The following is a 23636-nucleotide window of genomic DNA, read 5'->3' on the forward strand; positions in this document are numbered from 1 at the left end:
TCTAGTTTTCCAATTATGTAATCACTCAAGTACCCCCATGCTCTTTAGCAATCAGCCCAGTAAAGTTCACCTTAAACTTTCTTCTGTTCTTTCTCTATTAAAATTTCAAAGAATTCTCTATTAAAATTCCAAAGAAATTTTCTCTGTTAAATTTTGTTCCCCCCCAAAATGGAGCCTAAAGCAAAGACTCAGGTGAAGATAGTTTATTTAGGATGCGATCTTAAGAAGCAGAAATGAGGAGGTAGATAGCACAGGATTAGGGCTTGATTCTCCCAGGATCTCCGAGAAGCATACAGGATGCTTCTCGGGATTATCTGCTGGGAAGCAAGAAGCTAGTGTACTCATCTGTCCCTTTCCCCTCTGGTTGGTGCTTGCTGGCAGGGATGGTAATACCCCTATACTTTCAGGCTGTGCTTGCCCATGGGCTGAATGAGCTCCCAAGGAGTCAGAGAAAGCCCTGGGGTAGGAAGTAAAAATAATGCACAGTGCATGCTTAATGTTGGATGTTATCAGCTTGAGACGAGTCCGAGCGTCCAAGAATTGTCTATCACAGCCATTGATAAATTCAACCCTAGGCATTTGGACGTGACAACAGGCACATGAGATATTTGTTATAGGGCTCTCTTCGCACTACTCAGGTGCGTGCTTGTCTTATGTTATTTTCACTGTGTCTCTGAGTCTTCAAGATTGTGGCTGGCTACAGTCCATCTAAAACACTTAATACAGGAGGTTGCATAACCTGAGCTTCAGGCCCCGCTCCTTTAATTGGTACCAAGTCTATAACTGATACTCATCTTTTCCCTCCTCCACTGTACCCTCCAGACTTCCTTATATTGGATACCACTTTGGCGAACTTAGATTCTTGCCTGGTGGGGTGACCCAGACCCTCATTGCTGAGAGGTCTCAATTCTTTGTCACTTTGTCCTTTTTAGGCCTTGTTGCCACAGTTGCCACTTGCTCTTTTTACTGGGCATGGAAATACCCCATGTGAAACGCTTACATTCCAAACATATTTCTTCTTGCTCTCACTGTGTAGTAACAATCTGGTACTCCATGATAATTGGGTCAATTATGCCCCCATCTAATAAATCCTATCTTTGTCTGCTGGACCTCTGGCACAAGGAGTTCAACTAGGTCACCTAGTGATCTAGGTGGCGGTCATAGCTGCAGGTTCAGTGGGGCCCTTACTGAATCCGCTGGTGGAAGCATTCTTCCTCAGGGAACCAGGACCTCTAATCCAGCAGAGCCTAGGACTGTGAGAAAAGGCAAACACAAATTCTGAAGGTGGGTTACAGGGAGTGACAGGAGAAGAGTCTGTTCTGCTTCCATTTCTTGGTTTCTAAACTTGTGTATTTTAGCTAGGGTGCCACAGCACCATACATCAGACATTGATTTAATGAATATTATCCCTTCCTGGAATAGCATTCCAACCTGGAATAGCATTCCAACACTAATGGTGTTGCCCCTGAGCTCGTTTCTTAGCTGAGCCTTTAACAGGCCATTCCATCATTCTTCTAGGTCACCTGTTCTAGGTACCGTCAACCTAGCTTATCTCTTAAGTCTATCGTAGGACCAGTGGGTTCCCTCCCTGGTTATGCTGTCACAGCTGTTGTGTTCTAAAATGGGTACCTTTTTCTGAGGAGATTCGGTTTTGGACATGGATGGACAAATTAAAAGAACAAGCACCTATGAACAAAATGGAAAAGATTAAGATTCTTGGAGGTAAGAGCTCCCAGGAAAATTATAAAGATCTGGTGGACAGAGGAAATGCTTCAGAAGTCTGACCTGTCACATATACCATATGAAGCTATGAGGGTTAGAGATGATAGCAAGTATGAAGACAACTTGTAAAACTGGAAAGCACTACACGTGTCATTTTTACTGTTAATTTAAGGACTACAAGTCATAGACATTCATCTCTCTGTGTCTCTTATATTCAGATAGGAGGAGGTTTTATTCCAAGGAGAAGTCAATGACTTTCTATATTCCTCTTACCCCGACCACTTCCCCCGACCTCTGCACAGATGCTGAGGTTTGAGGTTTCTGTAAGCCTCTCTCTGCTGCTCGTCTCACTGTGGACCACTGTAAGCGCAGAAATACTTTGCAGCATCCTCCAGCTGGGAGTCTGAGATCCTGAGACGGAAGGATTTGGCTTCTTTCTGGAAGTTCACAGAGTAGCGACTGTTGGTTGCATTCTGTTGCTTATAAGCTTCTTGGCCAATAATGAAAATCATCTCCCCGCTGGGAGGCTGTTTGTACCACAGCAAATAATAATTACTGTCACTAGTGCTATACGTACAGTCCAGGGTAACTGTGTCTGCCTCTTGCACAGACACTTCTGGTTGAGGTTGAGTGACCATTTGGGCCACACTGGATCCTGTGGGAAAGAGGAGAGAAAGGACCACACTGGGTGTCACACGAGAGAGAAAGCAGGCAGACCAGCCCAAACTGGTTCCCATCCCCACCCACCTTTCTTCTGCCTGATCCAAACCTCAGCAGAACATATCAGCTTTCACCTGGGCTCTCTGAGGCAATGCATTTACTCTGCTATTCATCTTCTCTCGTTTCACAGCCCCATTAGATAACATTATAAAGAAAGACCTAAACCTTCCTCACCCAGACAGGTGGAGACCAGGACTGCCCGCAGCAAGCTAACAAATATCATGCTTACAGCTGTCCCCTGCAGGCTGAGAAGTTTCCTGCTCTGATCTGGGTTCCCCTCTGTGCTCCGCGGCCCTCGAGCTTCAGAGCAGGAAATGGTATGACAGGTGATGGGTGACTGTCTCACTGACGAAAGTTTTCCCAATACTTTTTGGTCTCGCTTCAGGAACTAGGCTATTGGTTGTAATTTCAGATGAAAGTGAAAACCGTTTTCTGAGTTTTTTTAACTTGTAGGCTGAAAATAGAAAGAAGAGGGAGCTGGCAAATTTATTCTGCTAAGACCTAATCTTGGAGAGAAGAATGGGGACCTGGAATAGTGGACAGAAGTGGCAGAGTTTTATTTGCAACAGTGGCAAACTCTATAATTTTTCTTTGCATTAAAAAAAATAAAAATGACAAAGCAAGTATAATATAAACAATTATGCGTGATAAGAATACACCTGTTATATTAATGTATTCAGGTTTTTAATAGTTTTACAACTTCTCAAAATAAAGAATGAGAAAAAAGATATATGTTTGTGCCTGAAAAGAGCATGGACTAAACTCAGAGTAAGTGGAAGCAGATCATGTAGTGTCTAATTGTGCTTATATTTTCCACGGACACACACAAAAAAGAGACCTATTTTTTTTAAGAAGTTCTGAAATAACTATTGCAGGAGTTCTCATCAGCACCGAATTGCTTCAAACAAGTCATATTAAGAGTTGCTCCCATCACTCTCATTCCATTTTGAAAAAATATTGTGAACAAGGAAAAAAAGACCTACTGTGATTCACCAGAAGTTTGTGTTTCCAGAGGAAGTAACAGGGTTGCAGTCCCCAAGCCAAGAGTAAGAATGGGGTTCTGCTACATACTGGGTACTGTCTGACAGCACAGGTTCTCTTGTAACAGACGTGGGTGGCTGAGTCTTCTCACTGAGAGAGATGCGCAGGCAATTGTAAGAGTTGGGACCAGCCCTGAACGAGGCTGCTAAAATCTCTGTGCCCCTAAATTCAGTTTGATAGCAATGGAAGAAGGAGCAACCAGAATTTCTTCTAGATCATCTCCATCTTTGCCCCATGATTTGAATTCCTGTATCTTGGTTTTGGATTCCCAAAAAGTCAGCTCTAATACAAGGACTTGTGTATAATTAGTTTATATGCAGGTGATTCTAGGAAACATTAGTAGGAAGTGAATCAGAGAAGGGAAGGAGGCCAAGACAGGGTGTTGTCATCAAGCCGTTACTACTATGGGCAATTGGAGCTTAATCCAGCTGGGTAATTCTGGGAGATGGTATAGCATACCCATTGGAGTTACCCCAAATGAGGCATAAAGGAGCTGGAGTAATTCATAAACTCATTACCCATCATGGCTTGAGGGATGCTTTGGGGACATCAATTCTCTGGCACATCTGACTTGTCCTGAACACTGGCCACATGCTCTCATGGTCAGAAAATAGTCCTCAGAGTTGCTGGGATTTTCAGGGTGTAGAGGTGACTGTCAGGGTATGTGAGCAGAACACCAGCAGCATCTGTACAGCCCATACCTTTCACTGCTGAGATCCACTTGTGCTCTATGTTAAATTTACTCAGAACACTAGTTCTTTAAAAAAAAAATCAATAGAAGGATCAGTGGGACAAGTTATAATTGCTATAGTTGATTCCACAGCCATAATTCATATTTATTATCTTCCATCTACCTCTTATATCACTCATTCTTGATTCTCTTTCACCTTTGACTAATACTTCTATATCTAGACTTCTGTCCCAGGGAGGTAACCTAGACCTTCATCCCTGAGGGGCCTGAGCCCCTGGTTATTCTCCCCTTATCAGGCCATAGTTGCTACAATTGCCTGTTTACAGTAATTATGGTCATGAAAGTGCTAAAAGTCATCCCGGTGAATCCCCTGAGTTTTAGTCCTATTTTTCCAGCTCCCAATAGGCAGCAATAGCCCTAAATCCTCATGATAATCAAGATAGATTGCCCCTGCCAGTGTAGTAACTCCTTTCTTGGCCTTCTGGCCTTCGGACGTGAGTATCTCCAAATGACCAGGTGGTACATGTAAAGTTTGGTTTCGTGAAAACTTCTCTGTTTCCCTAATAGAAATACCCTCTCCTTTCTCTTCAAAAGGAAACAGGACCTCTAGTCCAGAAGAACCTAGAATTATGAGAACAGGAGACACACAATATCCAAGTGAGTCACTGAAACTGGGAGTTGATGGGGAGATAGCCCTACTTCCACTCCTTGGTTCCCAGGTCCATGCATTTTATCTAACAGGAACACAGCACCATCCTGAAGAATAGTTCTCCAGCCTCTCAGGGCACTACCTCTAAGCTGGTGCTTTAGCTGAGCCTTTCAGTGGTCATTCCAATGTTCTATTAGGCTAGTGGTTTGTGGATAATGCTGTATGTAGTAGATCAGCATACTCAATGGTCACATGCCTGTTGTCCTAACTCTTTGCTATAACTTGGGTCTGTTGATGCAAAGGGATGTGAAATCCCTTGATTAATCATAATGATCAATCAGGCACTCTGAGCCCTCAGGTTATGCCGCTATGTGTGGCAGTATGGAAGGGAAGGCAAACTCATACCCAGAGCATGTATTAACCCAATAGGAAAAGATTTCTGCCACCTCCAGGGTGGAAGTGTCCAATGTAATCAACTTGCCAGCAAGTGGCTGGTTGGTCTTCTTGAGGGGTGATTCCACATTGAAGGCTCCCTGTTGTATCTGTGGCTGACAGGTTGGATATTTGACAGCAGAAGTAGTTAGGTCCGACTTGGTGAGAGAAAACCCGTGCTTCTGGGCTCACGGAGAACCTCCATGCTGTCAGCTTGGCTAATCTGTCTACGGGTCTGTTGTTCAAGCAGTGAAGTGGACGAAGACAGAGGCTGGTGACATCCCCTGGTTGGATCATCTTGCCATGTGGTCACTCGATGCTTCCTCATAGTGGACACTCCCTGGGGAGCAAGGATGTGAGACGGTGATCCAAACAGTGTGTGCCTTCACTTTCTGCCCCTTCAGTTCATGGTCACTCCTAAATGTGACTCTCCCTCCTCCCACCCCAGCAGACCGTAGAAAAGAGCAAGATGCTAGGCCAGGGGTCACCAACCCCAGGGCCACGGACCAGTACTGGTTCGTGGCCTGTTAGGAACCAGGCCACACAGCAGGTGAGTGGTGGGCGACCGAGCAAAGCTTCATCTGCTGCCCCCCATCTCTCACGTTACTGCCTGAACTGTTCCGCCCCCCACCCCATGGAAAAATTGTCCTCCTTGAAACCAGTACTTGGCGCCAAAAAGGATAGAGACCGCTGCTAGGCACTTTTAAAAGTCACCCCTTTGACTCGTCTCCAGACAGCTGGTTGAAATTTTATCCTCTTCTAAGGAGGAGACAGATTTGCCATCATACTGTGTTCTCCTTTCACTCTGTCCTTTTCTAAACTTTTTACCGTTTTCCCTCAGGTTTTGGTACTTGGTCTTCTACCCCAGTCTTTTCAGAATGTCAATGTACATTTTCTTTCACTACTGAATTTGATGGTTACGGCTTTTAAGATTTTGTATTCTTGATATATTTGTAAAAGTCTACAAAGGAGCTCAAAGGCAAGAATTTTACTGTTTCCTGCCTTCTTTAGTGTTCTCTTCTTTCTGATATTAAGCCTCAGGTTTTTGAACAGAGTTAGGACTTCACACAGAGAAACAAAATATATTAGATGGTGTTTGAAAACACTATCCCTCTGCACATGGTATTCAAATGGAATATTTGACACTGTTATACAAAGCTCCTCCTATTTCCCTTTGCTCAGAGTGCAAAGTCAGCGCCCTGGAGCCCTTCAGGCAGGAGGTGCAGGCTTAGCAGGGTTTAGGTGCGGGACGCAGGTGTTTGAGCAGCACTGTGCACTTGTTGCACATAAGAAGGTGGTTGTGTCGTTGAGCTGGGAATCCTTCACGTGCAGGGAAAATTGCTGGTCATTTTTGTTAAGCCTGGCTGTGAATCTTCCACTGATCTTCTCTTTCTCACTTGAAAACAATTGTATCAGGGAGTGGAGGCCTTCCCTGGGATCCTGCGTAAACCACTGGAAGAAATCAACAGCTCTGTCTGTGTAACTGCAGTTCAGTGTGAAGCTCTCGCCTTCCTTGACTTTCTTTTCCACCAGTGGTTGTCCATTTGACCCTGCTCAGGAGGAGTGAAAAGAGTTTCATACATAAGAAACTTTAAAAAAAAATTCATTGAGCTGTGTGTATACTCATAATGTATGTACTTGTCTGTGTAAATGTTACCAGTTAATAGAAAGTGTTTTAAAAGTCACTTAGGTTATTCAGATTTCTGTAATCTGTTTTCTTCTTGGTGTTTTCGTTTCTTCTGTCTCACTGAAGTTTTTTCAAAAGCATTTCAGCTTATTTTTGTAATTATTTGGCTTTTCCACACTCCTCCAATCGGGGCTCCTTTATCTATAAGTGCACAGTAGAATCACTTGGGGCACTTACAAAAAATGCAGATTTCCAAATTTCATTCTCAGAGACTCTGCACCACCTTTTCTAGAGTCAGGCCTGGGTATCTACAGATTTTGCCAAGTGCTCAAGTGGTTCTGAGGCAAGGTGCTTGCAAATTATCTTTGGAGAGACACTGCATTGGATGTGAGTTCTTTAATAAACTGTATACCTCGCCAAAAAAAAAAAAAAGAAAGAAAGAAACTTTTTTTTTTTAAATAAAGAACTTTTCCTATTTGTTTTACAAAATTCCTTAATATAAACTCTGGATTGTCCCCGAGATCCCCCCTAAATATCCTTACCAAAGTTGCCCCATTTCCCTGGCTTGACCCGTCCCCCCGCCCCGCCTTGTCCTCCCCACTCACAGCTTAGCTGCACACACAGGAGCATCAGTGAAGCTTGCAGGTGAGGCTTCATTCCTGCTTCTTCCTGGAGTCTCCGAGGATTCAGTTTGGAGGCCTGAAACGGACCATGTTCAATTGTTCTAGTTCGTTGTTCTAGATTTTTCTGCTTCTTTTGGTTTGGAAGCCCCAGTGATCTTCACTGTGTTTTCACAACCAATCAAAATCTCGCTTGTCGCAAAATGCATCATTGAATATACTCACTCCTGCTGCTTCCATTCACATAGTTCTAGTTTCCAGCCAGTCACTTCTGTCAGTGAAGCACTGCCCCCATGTGGTCTGAACTTTTAAATTGAATTTTGTTTTCATTTCCCTTAATAAAAAGGAATTCCTTATGTTAAATTAAAGGAAGATAGAACATACAGAGAGGTGAAGAGTGAACAAAAAAGAAAGGAAACAAAACATAGTGTCAGAATGTTCTCTAGTGATGACTGTCTTAATATCCTTAGTGCCTGGAACTCCCTTCCTCACTCCCCTCACCTATAAGGGATCAATGCATGTGCTTTGCCTGTATGACTCTCTGTACTATGTTCTGAGGGGCATAAATAAAAAGTTGAGAGAAGACCTGATTCTTTCCCTTAACTGGTTAGGGTCTCCTATGGCTTTGTTGTATTTCTCACTCTGAACAATTATAAATTAGCTAAAAGAGTTAGGCCTTTTCTAAGTTCTCTATATAAGTATAAAGGAGGGAAATACAGTATCTTTCTTTTCATATGTTCTCAGATGTGAGAGAGCAACCTCGTATCTGGCTAACTCTGAAAATGGTAGTACACTTGCAAAAATCTAAGTGTTTCTTATATTTAGGTCTGGGCTTCTGTGCAAACTCTGATAATTTCTTATATTTTACATATTAGGTATACGAAACCCTGTTTTGCGATCTTCTATATTACAGGAAGGATTAGGGACCAAAGAAGAGGAGAGGTTAAGGAGGAAAGTTCTCTTCTAGTCTTTGCATTCAGTCCTTACCCTGCTGATTCTAGGTGCTACCACTTAACCACATTTTCTCAGCTGCATTCCCTAGCTAAAGGCCTGGCCCTGGCAATCTATCCCCATCCTTCCCTTCCTTTATTTCTTCCTGTGGGCCTGAGGTAAGTGGCTGAGAGTCTGTGGTGAGTAAAGAGCTGTGATCTTCTTTGATGTTAATTTTGGGTATTAGTCTTCCTCATGTATGAAATTACATGAAGTAGGGAGACTGCTTTTTCTAGCATTTTCCTGAAGCACAGTGTCATTGTACCTCAGCTGGGAATTAAATCCCTCTTGGAGATGTAGGGTCCAAGGTGAACTGTGCTATGTCTTTCCCAACCCTCTCATTTCTGCTTGAGGAGTAAACAGCAGACTTGGGGTGGCCACTGGGGGGTCTGGCTATTTGTCAATTGATACACTTTCCTGGGAACATGATTGCTCTTTTTCTGAATAAGAGCATTGCCAAATCATATCAAATCTGGAACCACAAAAATGTTAGCAGAATTTCTAGATGTCTTAAGATTTTTTCTCTCCTAATGAGGATACTTAGCAGGAATATTCCCAAAGAAGGGAATTTTAGTTTGGGAAAAATAGAAGGAATGGTTACAATTGTTTGGAAGAAGTAACATTTACAAGAGAGTTTTACATTTGCAAGGAATTTTCTCTCTCCTGTCACACAGATGGTGATTTCAACATTCCAGGTCAGAACCAGCAAGAATGTATCTAGTTAAAGGTGATAAGTGATTTTCTCAAGTAATAATAGGCAGCCAGCAATAAATGCTGTGTCTGCTACGTCAAGTTTATTCAACTTAACCCTGTGGGGATGTTTAATAAAATGTACAAAATAGAATCTGCTATTATAGACATTTCTCCAAAGAAGATATACAGATTGCCAACAAACACATGAAAAGATGCTCAACATCATTTATCGTTAGAGAAATGCAAATCAAAACTACAAAGAGGTATCACCTCACACCAGTCAGAATGGCCATCATCAAGAAATCTACAAACAATAAATGGCGGAGAGGGTGTGGAGAAAAGGGAACCCTCTTGCACTGTTGGTGGGAATGTAAATTGATACAGCCACTGTGAAGAACAGTATGGACGTTCCTTAAAAAACTAAAAATAGAACTACCATATGACCCAGCAATCCCTCTACTGGGCATATACCTGTGAAAACCATAATTCGAAAAGAGTCATGCAATGTTAATTCAAATACACCCAAATATTTGACTTCTAAACTTAGAATCATATTTAAAGTAATATAGAAAACTAGAAAAGACAAGTTCAACAAACATATTTAGCAGCTCAGTGTATGTGAATGGAAGCTGGTGTTCTGTAAGTTTACATTTAAACATTGTAACAAGTATAAATGTTCATTTTCATAAAAAAAGAGAGTCGTGTACCACAATGTTCATTGCAGCACTATTTACAATAGGCAGGACATGGAAGAAACCTAAGTGTCCATCGACAGATGAATGGATAAAGAAGATGTGGCACATATATTCAATGGAATATTACTCAGCCATAAAAAGAAATGAAATTGAGTTATTTGTAGTGAGGTGGATGGACCTAGAGTCTGTCATACAGAGTGAAGCAAGTCAGAAAGAGAAAAACAAATACCGTATGCTAACACATATCTATGGAATCTAAAATAAATGGTTCTGATGAACCTAGGGGCAGGAGAGGAATAAAGACACAGATGTAGAGAATGGACTTGAGGATACGGGGAGGGGAAAGGGCTGGGACAAAGTGAGAGAGTAACACTGACGTATATACACTACCAAATGTAAAATAGATAGCTAGTGGGAAGCAGCTGCATAGCACAGGGAGATCAGCTCGGTGCTTTGTGACCACCCAAATGTAAAATAGATAGCTAGTGGGAAGCAGCTGCATAGCACAGGGAGATCAGCTCGGTGCTTTGTGACCACCTAGAAGGGTGGGAAAAGGAGGGTGGGAGGGAGACTCAAGAGGGAGGGGATATGGGGATATATGTATACATATAGCTGATTCACACTGTTACACAGCAGAAACTAACACACCATTGTAAAGCAATTATACTACAATAAAGATGTTTAAAAAAAAAGTGAGTAGCTTCATCACTGGCATTAGAGCTAACAAGAAAAGTCATATGATCATTTCCATTGATGCAGAAAAGGCCTGTGACAAAATACAGTATACATTCATGTTAAAAAAAACACTTAGAAAAGTAATTAATAGCAAATTCCTTAACATAGAAAAATGCATATGCCACAACCTCAGAGCAGCACCTACTTCTGGGGAAATGCTAGAAGCTTTCTCACTAAAGTTAGGAGAAAGACAAAGATGTCCACTACCTTTACCACTATTTAGCATTGTGTTGGAGCTACTACATAATGCAGTCGGCCAAGAGAAAAAACAATTAGAAGCATAATAATTGGAAAGAAACAGGTAAAATACCATCTGCATATTTGCAGATGAAATAATGATATATCAGAAAACCTAAAAGCAGAAAAGCCACTATCAGAAGACAGGTAAACAACAATTTAAAAGCAGCTTTTATATCATTCATATGCAAAAATAAAAAACAGTTAAAAGAAATGTGGAAGAAAAGAGCACATTGTCTGTTGTATGAAAGTAAAAAGAAAGAGAAAGGAAAGAACATTTTTTTTTTTTTTTTTTTTTTTTGCTGTACACGGGCCTCTCACTGTTGTGGCCTCTCCCGTTGTGGAGCACAGGCTCCGGACACGCAGGCTCCGGACACGCAGGCTCAGTGGCCCTGGCTCACGGGCCTAGCCACTCTGCTGCATGTGGGATTTTCCCGGACCGGGGCACGAACCCGTGTCCCCTGCATCGGCAGGCGGACTCTCAACCACTGCGCCACCAGGGAAGCCTCAAGAACATTCTTAAGTACAAGTTAAGACTAAGCAGATAGGTCAATTAAATGGAATAGCAAATCAATAATTAAGCCTAATTGTATATGGAAATTTAGTATATGTTAAAAGATACTGTCTCAGATCAGTGGGGAGGAATGAGTTCTCAGAAAGTATATTGTTACAAGTGTGTTAGTGAGAGTGTCCCATTTTATTTTACTTAAAAAATTTTTTTTCTTTATTTGTATTGTATTGTATTGTATTTTTTCTTTATTTGTATTGTATTGTATTGTATTGTATTGTATTGTATTGTATTGTATTGTATTGTATTGTATTGTATTGTAATTTTGGCTGTGCTGCAAGGCATGTGGGATCTATTTCCCTGACCAGGAACTGAACCCATGCCCACTACAGTGGAAGTGCAGAGTCCTAACCACTGGACTGCAGGGAATTCCCTGTCCCATTTTAGACCAGTAGCCTTTAAACTGGGATTCCTATATTCTTGAAATTATATGAAGGTTTGCCAAGGTTTATGCAGGCATAGATAATTCTAATGGAATCTGTCATGTGTGTGTGTGTGTGCGTGTGTGTGTGTGTATGGCTTTGTGTATTAGAATTTTTTTTCCCTAAAACTGCTTTAGAACATGCTTGAGATCCAGATGTCAGGCTTCCTCTTTCCCATTTCACTTTCCACTCTTAACTTTCCCTTAAAAAAACCTCCACCATTCTGAATCTTACTATGATACATTGCTCCAGAGTCTAAAATCTCCAGGGTACCAAAGAAGTAAGCAATTCATTGGCTCCTGGCTTCTGAGGGAAAGTCCTGAACAGCTAGGCAAGAAATATTGCAAGACAGGGAGGTGTTTTAACTAGGCAGCAACTGCGAGACAAGATTCCTTGATCTTATCTATCTATCTAACTATCTATCTATCTATCTATCTATCTATCTATCTATCTATCTATCTGTCATCTTAGAATTCAAAAATGAATTGGTGGTCACTGAAACCCATCTTGTAACATCATTGTTTGAATTGAAAAACAAAGTCAAACTTTTTATGAGAAAAAAATAAATCTTACGTGGCAGGTTTGTTTGACAATGTGGGGTATGGGAGAAACAGAAGAATTAAGGAAGAGTCCCAGGATTTGTGGTAAGGTGAATTATATTGCCATTTTTTTTTGAGATGGAAAAGAGTGAGGGAAGAACCTATGGGGGGAAATCAGGCCTTATGTTAAGGATATGTTAGATGCCAATTAGATATCCAGTGTAGATGTTACATAGATTACAGTATATATGAGCCTGGCTTTCAATAGAGAAGGTTGGGATGAAAATGTAAATTTGTGTGTCATCAATGTATAAATAGTAATTAAAGCCATATCCCTAGATGAGATTGTAGGGGAGCTAAAGCTTTACCTGTTCCCTCTTAGGTTCTCCATCTGGACCTGAGAAGTAAGTTGACATACAACAGGTTAACAGGAGAAAAGCATAGAGATTTTATTTAATAATTTTTACATGTACATAGGGGTCCTCATAGAAAAATGAAGACCCAAAGTGGCTAGGCTTAAGTGCTTTTATACTAGTGGCCTGTTTTGGGGTGGCATGTGCTGAACCCCTCCAAGATCATTTGAAGAGAATAAATGTTTGAGGACTGAGCTCTGAGAAAACACAACATGTAGACACCAGCAAGAGGAGGAAGATGTAGGAAAAGGAGACTGAGCAGGAGCGGTTTGCAAGGAAGAAGGCAAACCAGGAGAATGTGGAGTTCCAGGATCCAGGCAAAGATGGTGTTTCAGGGAGAGAGTAGCCATAATGCCACAGTCTTTGGAGATACTCAATAAGATAAGGAATGGTAATTTATCATTGGATTTGTTGATATAAAACTCACGGGTGGGCTTCCCTGGTGGCGCAGTGGTAGAGAATCCGCCTGCCAATGCAGGGGACACAGGTTCGAGCCCTGGTCTGGGAGGATCCCACATGCCGCAGAACAACTAGGCCCGTGAGCCACAACTACTGAGCCTGCGCATCTGGAGCCTGTGCTCCGCAACAAGAGAGGCCGCGATAGTGAGAGGCCCGTGCACCGTGATGAAGAGTGACCCCCACTTGCTGCAACTAGAGAAAGCCCTCGCACAGAAACGAAGACCCAACACAGCCATAAATAAAAACATAAACAAATAAATAAATAAAATTTAAAACTCACTGGTGACCTCAGCAAGAGTGATTTCAACGGAATAGTAGGGATGAAAATCTGACTGTAGTGGGTTCAAGTAAGAAAAGTGTTAGGGAGTAGAGATGATACATTTAGAATACTTTTTGGAAATGTTATTTTATTGTGGTAGAAGTCACATAATATAAAACATACTATTTTAACCGTATTTAACTGTACAGTTCAGTGGCACTAAGTACATTCACATCGTTGTGCAGCTCCCACCATCATCCATCTGCGGAATTTTTCACCTTCCTAAACTGAAACTCTGTCCGCACTAAACACTAACTCCCCATTCCCGAGACACAAGGAGCAAAAAGACTATAACCTGTTTTTACCCACTGAACCACTAATTCCAGTTCTAGGATGCTGTTCTAATAAAATGATGAGAAATTCAAATTCAAATTTTTATTTAAAGGCATATACCATAATGCTATTTAAAATGATGAAAAACTGGAAATAAATAATCAAGATATCCCCAAACAGGAAAATTATAAAGTTAAGTGTGATATATCTATGGTGTAGAATAGTAGAATAATCAATTCAAAGTATGAATACAAGGTATTTTTAATGACAAAAGTGAGTGTTAATAAAAAGGACGTAAAATTGTCTCTGATGTAACAATGTGCAAAATTGTGAAAAAGATAGAAATAAGTAAAAATAATGAGTGTCTATGTGGCAGAGTTGTGGATGTTTTCAGTATTTTTCTAATTTTTTCCAATCAGAAATTCATAAAACATACATAGGATTAACCTGGTTCATATTTACTATAATGAAGGTAGACCAGGGATGATCTGTATCTACATAACTCTAGTTATTTTAACTGAAAAATGCTTCTAAGTACTGTAAATTCAGCTCATAAAATAGTACAAAACCAAAAGGCTCCCCCCCACCTTCTTCTGTATTAATTATGGATCTATTTGTTGTAAATGACAGAATCTCAACTCATGCTGGCTTGTTCCCAATGAGAGTATTTTGACTTTTGCCGTTCCAGGCAGAGCTGGATATATAGGCTCTGATGATGCTCTCAGATCTGTCTTTCTTCATATCTCTGCATTGTCTTTCTCTATATTTTAGGCTAAGGTATGAATGATGTTCCCTAAAATGGTCCAGTGATTAACTTCCACAGCTCACAATGATATGGCAGCTCTACTGTGCAGAAAAAAACCCCACGAAAACCACAGATATCCACTTATATGAATCTGTCTGCAAAGCAGATGTGTTCATGGCTTGCATCTTTGTGCTTACCCTCTTTTCTAGAATGGTTTCTAGTTTTGAGAGTCTGTGAACCTATTCTAATAACTCAAATTTCAATGTTAATGATACATTAAAGCAAATCTTGCATAGTCCCTTTTGGACAAATCTTCTCTGTCCATGGTCTATTCTTATTTCCCCTCCCTTTCTCTTAAATTGTTCTTGGTCTCTTCCACCATTCAAGACCCCAAATATAGCATTACCCAACATTCAGTTGTATATAGTATATAGCATTACCCAACATTCAGCACCAGGAAAACTTTTCCTTGATGAAACGATGGTGAGTGGGGCTATTCTAAATCTATGGGTTGCTTTTCTGGGATGCATCATAGACATTTGATGAAAGTAAAATGTACAAACTTTGACTGGAAATTTCCACATCTCTCACTTCATCCATCACTGAGTATTACAGAAAGTCTTTTATTCGATAAGATAGATTTCTCTTCCTCATTCTTCTCAGTTCCTACTTTTGAAGAAAGCCTTTCTCTTTCTGAACGATGTGGATATAAACTAAATCACCAAACGGTGGAATAACAATTTTAGTTTTACTACGGTGTTGCTGTCTATTTTTTATGTGCTTACTTGATTCTCAACCCTGCACCATTTAATAGAAAAATGGAGCTATAAGACCCCTAAAAATTTAGTATATTGCTGCCCGAAGAAATATCCTTTTTTTAGGTACACCAAACCATGCTCTTCTAATAGTGAACCAAATTAGACAACAAACATGTTTGTGATGATAAAAGGCACAGTGGGGGTAAGTTAGAAATTAGTCTTAATGTTGAAGGACTGTCTGTCTGGCTTATCCTTATGGCAGCTCAGTACCCTGAAGAGCAGGGAAGTAGATGGGAACATATCTAAACTCTACCAGTACAAGTACTGAGGAGGGCAAAATCTCACATGTATTCAGGAGTTATTTTCAGTGAAAATCATGCAAGCGTTTTTGCAGCCAGATGAGGAAGAGAACAAAGTACAAAGCAAAGCAGAATGTAGTTATTTTTATTTGTTTGGTCTGTATTATTTGATTTAAAAGTTTGTCCTTTACGGGAGGTTAATGAACACAGAGAAGCTATTAGTCTCCCCCTACGTCTAAACAAAACTCATGCTGCAAAGTGATCATAAAATTGCAACACATTGGGAAAGTGTTTAGATTTTTCCTTTCTTGCAATATGGTGATTAGTTGGTGGTAGAATTGCTCAGGGAAAACGAAATTTATTTATTCATTGAATCAATCATTATGGAAATCCAGTTTTTCTATACATTTAGAAGTGTGCTTGTAAAAGTAAATCTTTGATATTATCTAACAGTTTAAATTTAGATTAATAGCTCATTCTAAAAAACAATTTCAAGATATTCCTTAATGTTGCTTATGCTAAAGACAGGTAATCTCATGACATGTTGTATTTTTATCTGGAAAGAAACCCAGTTCTGAGCTCTGCGTGGCCCTCTTGGATGAACTACTGCCTCAAGCGAACATTTCATATTATCTCAAAGTACCATCCAATAAAAATTGTCCCTTTCAGTAATATTAAAAACTTTTAATTTCCTAAACTCTTCTTGCTTATTGTTTCTTGATCTTTGCTCTTAATAAGTTTACCCTGCTTGGAATGTGTTCTCCTACCATTGCCCTCACTTAAATTCCTACACATGCGTCAAGTAAATTTCAAAATCCAATTTCCATGAATTTGGAAGTGATTTTTTTTTTTTAATCTGTGGTGAATTTTACAAGCTTTTTGGTTGTTCAGTTCTTTCACGGTATTTTCCCTCATTTAAAACTTAAAATTCTTAGTTTGGTGCAAAATCATAATGTTTTGTAATCGTTTCTGCAGATCACTGGAAAATGGACATTCCACCTTTCTTTGACTAGTTCCTGTAGTGAGGAATATTTTACACCTCAAAGCAGTCTGTTTTGTTTTGAAAAGCCTCTAATTGTTCATTTTTCCTTATAGGGAGCTGAAATTAGTTTCCATACAAATTCTAACCATTGGCTATAAATTTGCCTGTATATATGGGTATAAATATTATCAGCCATTCATTATTTCAACCATTGTTCAGTGAATGCTTATTGGTAAAAAAAAATTGATATCTTCATAAAGCTTAAGTCTAATGAGAGAGATATTCCTATGACTGTTAGGTAGTAAGCTCTTTGTGTACAATCATCATTCGTAAAATATTTTTATATTGCCTAACGAAGTGTGCAGAAAGGAGGAAACAGAAAAACCTCAGGTATGAATTCTGAGAAACATCATTTTGTGTGAAAGTGAGTGCCTCCTTCTGTGGGGTTGTGAACAGACTGAACGTGGGCGGGGTCCCCATGATTACAGAGCAGAAGGTGGAGTCTGAGCCTATGACCTGCACAGAGATATGTTCTTCTTAATGGTTGGAACTCTCACTCTTGCTGCGTGTGTGACTGTGTTAAAAATAGAAACCGCTCCCTCCTGGCACTTGTGGACTGGGGATGCTGCTCCACTTTCTGTGGGCTCTCTTCCCTGTTCAGAGAGAGGAACAGACACAGAATACTAGACATCAACTCTCCACTTATTCAATGATTCATTTCATTTTTTCCAACTTTTCTGGAAACAAGCAAGCAAAATTTACTTTTAAAGGACTAAAACAAGACCTGAATAAATGAAGAGGCATATAATATTCTTGGGTAGGAAAACATAATATCCTAAAATGTCAGTTTCCAATGTGATTCCAACCAGAATCCCATTTGTTTGAACGAAACTAAGTAAGTGAGAACAAATACCTTGGAATTGTCAACTATATTTTGGAAAAGAATATTAAGATTGGGTTTTCTTTTTATGACATAAAAACTTACTCTGAAGAAAACAGTACAGTATAGGCACAGCCTGTCAAGTGACACTGACAAGAAACCACCCACCAGCCTCAAGACCACTGAGAGCACTGAAATTAAGAAACCAATAGTCTTTCCTTTACAAAAGAATAAAGAAAGAGAAAAGAAATCTAAGATGCCCATGAGAACCAAACACTTTCAGGATTCTGTATTCTCTGTACTGTTTGCCTTCACAGAACATGCCAACATCCTGAAAATAACATAGGCTGAGACCCTGAGTCTTTTAAGCTACTAAGTCTCAGGAGATTTGTGTTCAGCTCCCACTGTAGTCTTAGTCACTGTGTCACTCAGAGCACAGAAGTACTTGGCCGAGTCTTTCCAATGGGCTGATGTTTTCCTCAGGTGGAAGGACTTCTCACTCCTCCTAAATTCAGCCTCAAAACCTTTGATACCTGAGACAAGGCTGTTTCCAGATGTGTACTTCAGGAGAAGCTGGAGTCCTTGATAGGGGTACTGCACGTACCAGAAGAGAGAGGGCGAAGAAGAAGATGAGTAGTTGCACCTCAGCTCCAGACGGGCTCCTTCAGAGACAGTGATGTGGCCGTCAGGCTGGGTCACCGACTGGCCTCCGGCTCCTCCTGAAACATCAATGCTGAATCAATGAACTCAGCCAGAACAAAAAGTTTCTATTCAAAGTCAGTCCAAAGCAAAGTTCCATGTGTGGACAAGAGAGTAAAATGGAACAGTACTCACTCAGGAACAGGAGCACCTCAAGCATCAAGGTGAACACCAAGGTCATGGTGGAGCAGTGAGGAGGCAGTGAGCTCCTTTCTGGGAGATTCTCCACAAACAAAAGTCTGATGACTGGTGGACTTGAACCCAGGTTGCTGTGAGGTTGAGAAGGAATGACAGGATTTAGATTTCTTCTTCTGATGGACGTTGTAAGGTGTGTTGGGAGAGAGGCTGTCTTAACAAGACTGCCTGCCTCTGGCGTCTTAGATGCTTTACGTGTCATTGTGCAAAAAGTGGTGTCAGAATATCTCTTTAAACTGTAGGGAAGGAAGGTTTTTGTGCGATTATTCTGATCTTATATAGAAAAACCATTTCCAGTTTACACAACAGCCCCCTCTATTGGTCAGATAGAGAAGGAAAGAGCAGTTCACAATTTTTGTGAACCTTCCTCACCTCCTTCCTGCCAGGAACACAAAAGTCTCCGAAAGGAGTGGCAAGCACTACAGAAAGTGGCTGCTCTGAATGTGGTCTGCAGGTGAGTAGCATGTGCATCACCGGGGAGCTATTCTGAATGCAGAAGCTCAGGCCCTACCCAGACTTCCTGAGTCAGAATCTGCATTTTAATAAGAATCCTTCGCACATTAGAATTTGAGAAACACTTGTCTAGATGAAGGAGGTAAAAAATATCTTTGAGATTTAATAATAAAGAGATCATTGGTATTTCTGAGAAAAAATAGATTGGTTACAGGAGAGGCATGTATGAGTTTGGAGGAATATTAAATATTTTTAAAGAGGAGCATGCTTGAATACTTCAAATGATGGGAAGAAATCAGTAGCAAGAAAGTCCTGAAGAACCAGACCATAGAGTTTGGACGATCAGTGGGCTGAGGTGCCAGAGAAGTCAAAGTGAATGGAGTGGGTGAAGCGTTTGGACAGAGGCACACTATTTAAAAGGAAGAGAGAGATCTTTTTTATTATTAGGGGAGGGAAAGTGAATTATATGTGTAAAAGCAGGAATGTTTCATGTGGAAAGCAGAAAGTTGAGGAAGATTCATTTAATGATACGAGTTGTCTTTACGGTCATCTACCATGACTCATCAAAAGGTCCTGGGTAAGCTGTACTAAGAACAAAGAAAGTCAAAGGAGATATCGTAAAGTATAGAAATGATACGTTATAAAAACATACAGAATTTTCACGCACCATTTCATTTACAATTGATGTTAAAAACCACGACTATATGGAGACAAACTTCTGTATGGCTGTGTTGATACATATGCTTAGATGGGGACACATTGTCCTCCTGGGATGATGGTTTAAGTAAGAACCAGGTGTAAGAGTGGGAAACATAGCCATGTGTTGGCTTGAGGGATATAATGAAGTAGAAGTATCTTCAAGTGTTCCCGTAGTGGAAGGTTTCCAGCCCACTCATATAAACCAGCTTCACAAACCAGCTGTCATTAATCAGTGCACTTGTCAAAAGTAAACTGTGGTCAAGCTGTAGGCAGGTCTACTGAATGGTTCTTGTAAGTCAGGGACAATAATAACAGCTGGGATTAAAGAATAATATGTATGGGCCCCTATCCTTGAGGAATTTGCACAAGTGAAGCGTTAAAACCAAAAAATATTCTTAGCATAGTAGATATGTGCTATTGCAAAACTGTGTACAGAACACTAAAAGAGGGAGAGGGCAAATAAATACAATTTATGTAACCTGGAAAATCTTTTTAAAAGTAAATGTGACATTTACTGGGTCCTGAAGATTGAATAGGATTTTGCAAACTTGAGAAAGAAATAATATTTATAAGAAGAAAATATCAGAGTGAGTTCATTTGATATGGCTGATATTCAGAAATCTTGGTGTAATACTGGGGAGGAAGATGAACACTTACTGGAAGTAATACTGTAGATGGCCACATAAACCTTGGCTTTTACTTTTGGGTCATGGGGAGCCATAGCAGGTCCTGAAATAGAACAGCAATCTAATCTGATGTGTATTTTAGAATGATAACTTCAGGGATAGATTTGGGAAGTAAGAGCTCATGGATAGGGGATACATTTAAGAAGTTATTCCAACCAACTCAGTGAGAGGTTATGAGCACCTGGACCAGGATAGTAACAAGGCAAGTAAAAAGAGGTGGTTGGGGCTTCCCTGGTGGCGCAGTGGTTGAGAGTCCGCCTGCCGATGCAGGGGACACGGGTTCGTGCCCCGGTCCAGGCAGATGCCGCGGAGCGGCCGGGCCCGTGAGCCATGGCCGCTGAGCCTGCGCGTCTGGAGCCTGTGCTCCCCAACGAGAGAGTCCACAACAGTGAGAGGCCCGCATACCGCAAAAAAAAAAAAAAAAAAAAAAAAAAGGTGGTTGAATCTGAGAAATATTTAGAAGACAGAATTGATATGACTTCATATATCAGTCAACTTTGAGTAGGGCAATGCTCAGTACAAACAACCTCACAATGTCAGTGGCTCAGAAGAACAAAGTTTACTGAGTTGTCCATGGTATGTTAGCTGTGGGTCAACTGCAGTCCCAGCACTCTGAGGCTCTGCTCCTGGATACAGGACGATTCCGTTCTGCTACTATGAGTTATCTTTCCATTCTGGACCTTGCGTCTTCTTCACATTATGGATAAAAGCTGAAAGGACAACCACTACCTGGTAAGTGCAGGGAAGAAACAAAAGAAGACATGCCATGTGAATATATTTAGGTTTAGCTATGATATAACATACTTCCTATCCACTCACATTCCATTGGTCAAAGCTGGTCACATTGCCGTGTCCAAAGTCCACAGTGAGGCCAAGTATAGAAAATATACTCCAGCTAAAGATTAGCATAGTAAGGGTGAGAGAGCATGAATAGTCAACACATAATACACTCTAATACTCTTGGAAATGAGCCACATGAGAGTGAGCTTATAGGGCACTCGGATGTTAACTCCCTTACGGAAAAGAAGGTATATTCACTTCAAAATCTTTAAGAAAGTTTTTTGTGAAGACCTAGGAGAAATCAATAAAAAATTATTTGCTTTTCCCATTTCTCTTCTTTGTTCTTTCTTTTTGTGTTGAAGAACATGCCTTCAATGAAGTAGGATATAGCAACGAGTGGTGAATATTACCCTACTTTAATCAGATTATTTTAGAAAGGTTTGAGTAACTATTTAGTTCACTTGGAATCATGGCAAAAGAGGAGGCTAGGAATCTGACTCAATGATATGGCCAATATACTGGTGGGAATGGAGGTGAGTGATGTGTAATGACAGTCCCGTTAGTTGACGGAGCTACAGTGACTGGAACTCTTGTTTATCTATCATTGCATTTCCTCCTGGTTATAGAAAACACTGTAATTCATTGAATTTGCCTTTTCCACCTCACACATGGCTCTTTCTCAATGCTGGTACCAGAGCAGCACCAGGCACAGGCTTGGGCTGCAGAGGCCTGAAGGGCACTGTGTGCAGGCACAGAGAGATGTGGCTGAGTCTTCAGCCTGGGATCCTTGATGTACATGCAGCTGTAGCCCTCCTTAGTATTCAAAGTGATTCTTACTTATCCTTCCTCCTTTCATCCTCATTTAAAGTCATTAAAACAGGTCCTTAGGGCTTTTTCCAGCTTCCCATCTATACCAGTATAAAGCATAAAAAGAGCTGGAAGGGAAAGTGCAGGTGAAATTGGTGCTCCCTCCTTCCTGAACATGCAGAGATGGAGAAATCTGTTCCATACTCAATATGCTGCTCATTTCTGTTCAGAAAGACAGGGTCAGACATACACTGATCTCTCTACACAGTATTCATTGTCTTCACACGTTCCCAGATAGAACCTAGAGTTACGTGACTACATCCCCCTCCTTCTCCATCACTGCCACATACTGTTCAGAATGTCTTCAGCAGCCCCTGGACTTAAGGCCAAGATGAAGTCACAGGATTAACAATGGAGCTGGCAAAGGATTCCTCTCCATTTATCCTGCCAAAGTATCCTCAGCAGAGGAATATTCTTCTTCAGAAAATAGGATTCTGCATCTGGTTGCCCAGCCAATCAGAGACAAGACCCCATACAAGTCCTAGAAACACACCAACAATTTCTGACCTAGACTCAGTTTCCTGTCACTCAAAAGGAGGGCTCAAACACTGCTTTCTTGAGACCAGCTTCACAAACAGTGAGGACATCCCCCATGAGTCCACAGCACAAAGAAAGCTGACAACCATTCAGAAGTGGGCTGCCTCATTGTGCACTGCAATTACTCAACTTGAGAGAGATTGGGATGGCAGTTTGTGGCAGGAAAAACACTTCGGTTAGGAATCTTTTATATGAACTTTTAACGAAATCCTCATATTATAAATGTGCACACATATCATGTGCTAAATTATCTATTGCTTTATGTACATTGTTCGAATACAGAAATCACACAATAGAATTACTATCATTCCCAATTTACCAACAGGAAAACTAAAGCTGAAAGAGATTGAGGAATTCACTCCAGGTCAAACACCTGGTAATAACTAGAACACATATCTATCTGGTAAGGAGTCCATGGTGTTTGGAATCTGCCACGCCACTTACATTTGTGATACTCAGTAAATGTTTTAAATGGTAGAGAAGATATGTTCTAAAAATAACAGGAGTCTGCTTTTTGGGTTTCTTTCTACTAGCCAAAAAATGGAACAACTTAAATGTACTGAATGACTCCATTTACATGAAAGGTTCAGAAAAGGAACCTATGGAGATATAAAGTAGATCACTGGTTGCCTGTGGCCAGGTATCGGAACAGGGATTAACTATAATTGAGCATGAAGGAGCTTTTTGTGGTGATAAAAGTGTTTAAACCTGGATTATTGTAATGGTTTCATAAGTCAGCTAATTTACCAAAAATCACTGAACTGTACATTCAAAATGGATGAATTTTGTGGAATGTCAATTTTACCTCAAATAGCGTTGTTTAAAAGTAAATAAGAATTATGTTCTATCTTGCCTGTGTCACAGTCCAGGAATAATGCTAGTTTGATTGAACATACGCATATTAGTTTAAACAGTCATCTTGTGCCCAGAATATCCTTAAGTGATCTGAAAATTATGAAAGCAATACTCTCTGTTCCCTGTAAGCTTAAAAAACAGCTGGAAAAAAAAAAAGACATCCAGGGGAAATTTAACAGTACAAGATAGCAGTAATTAAGATTGTTCAGAATCTAAATGTACTTCTGGAAAATTGGCAGTGTAAATTGACTATATAACCTTCTTTCCAGTGAACAACTGAAATAAATAAAGGAAAGAGCATGGGGAAGGTACTAAACTCAGGGAACAGTACCTTCCACACACTCAAATAGTGTTCT

General features: G+C 40.5%; 1 protein-coding gene and 1 long non-coding RNA gene across 2 annotated transcripts in view; one reads left to right on the top strand and one right to left on the bottom strand.

The window, feature by feature from the left end:
* Window positions 1-18389, bottom strand: part of LOC137226319 (T cell receptor alpha chain MC.7.G5-like) — a 282791-nt gene extending 264402 nt beyond the window's left edge. The window contains exons 1-2 of the mRNA XM_067740968.1: window positions 18344-18389; window positions 17930-18228 (exon numbers count right to left, since the gene is read on the bottom strand). Coding sequence (XP_067597069.1) covers window positions 17930-18228; window positions 18344-18389 — 345 coding nt within the window. The remainder of the gene's footprint in view (window positions 1-17929; window positions 18229-18343) is intronic.
* Window positions 1-23636, top strand: part of LOC137226362 (uncharacterized) — a 684033-nt gene that overhangs the window by 173298 nt on the left and 487099 nt on the right. The gene's annotated exons all lie outside the window — the stretch shown is intronic.

Source organism: Pseudorca crassidens, chromosome 1 (genome assembly GCF_039906515.1).
Source record: "Pseudorca crassidens isolate mPseCra1 chromosome 1, mPseCra1.hap1, whole genome shotgun sequence".
NCBI lineage: Eukaryota > Metazoa > Chordata > Mammalia > Artiodactyla > Delphinidae > Pseudorca > Pseudorca crassidens.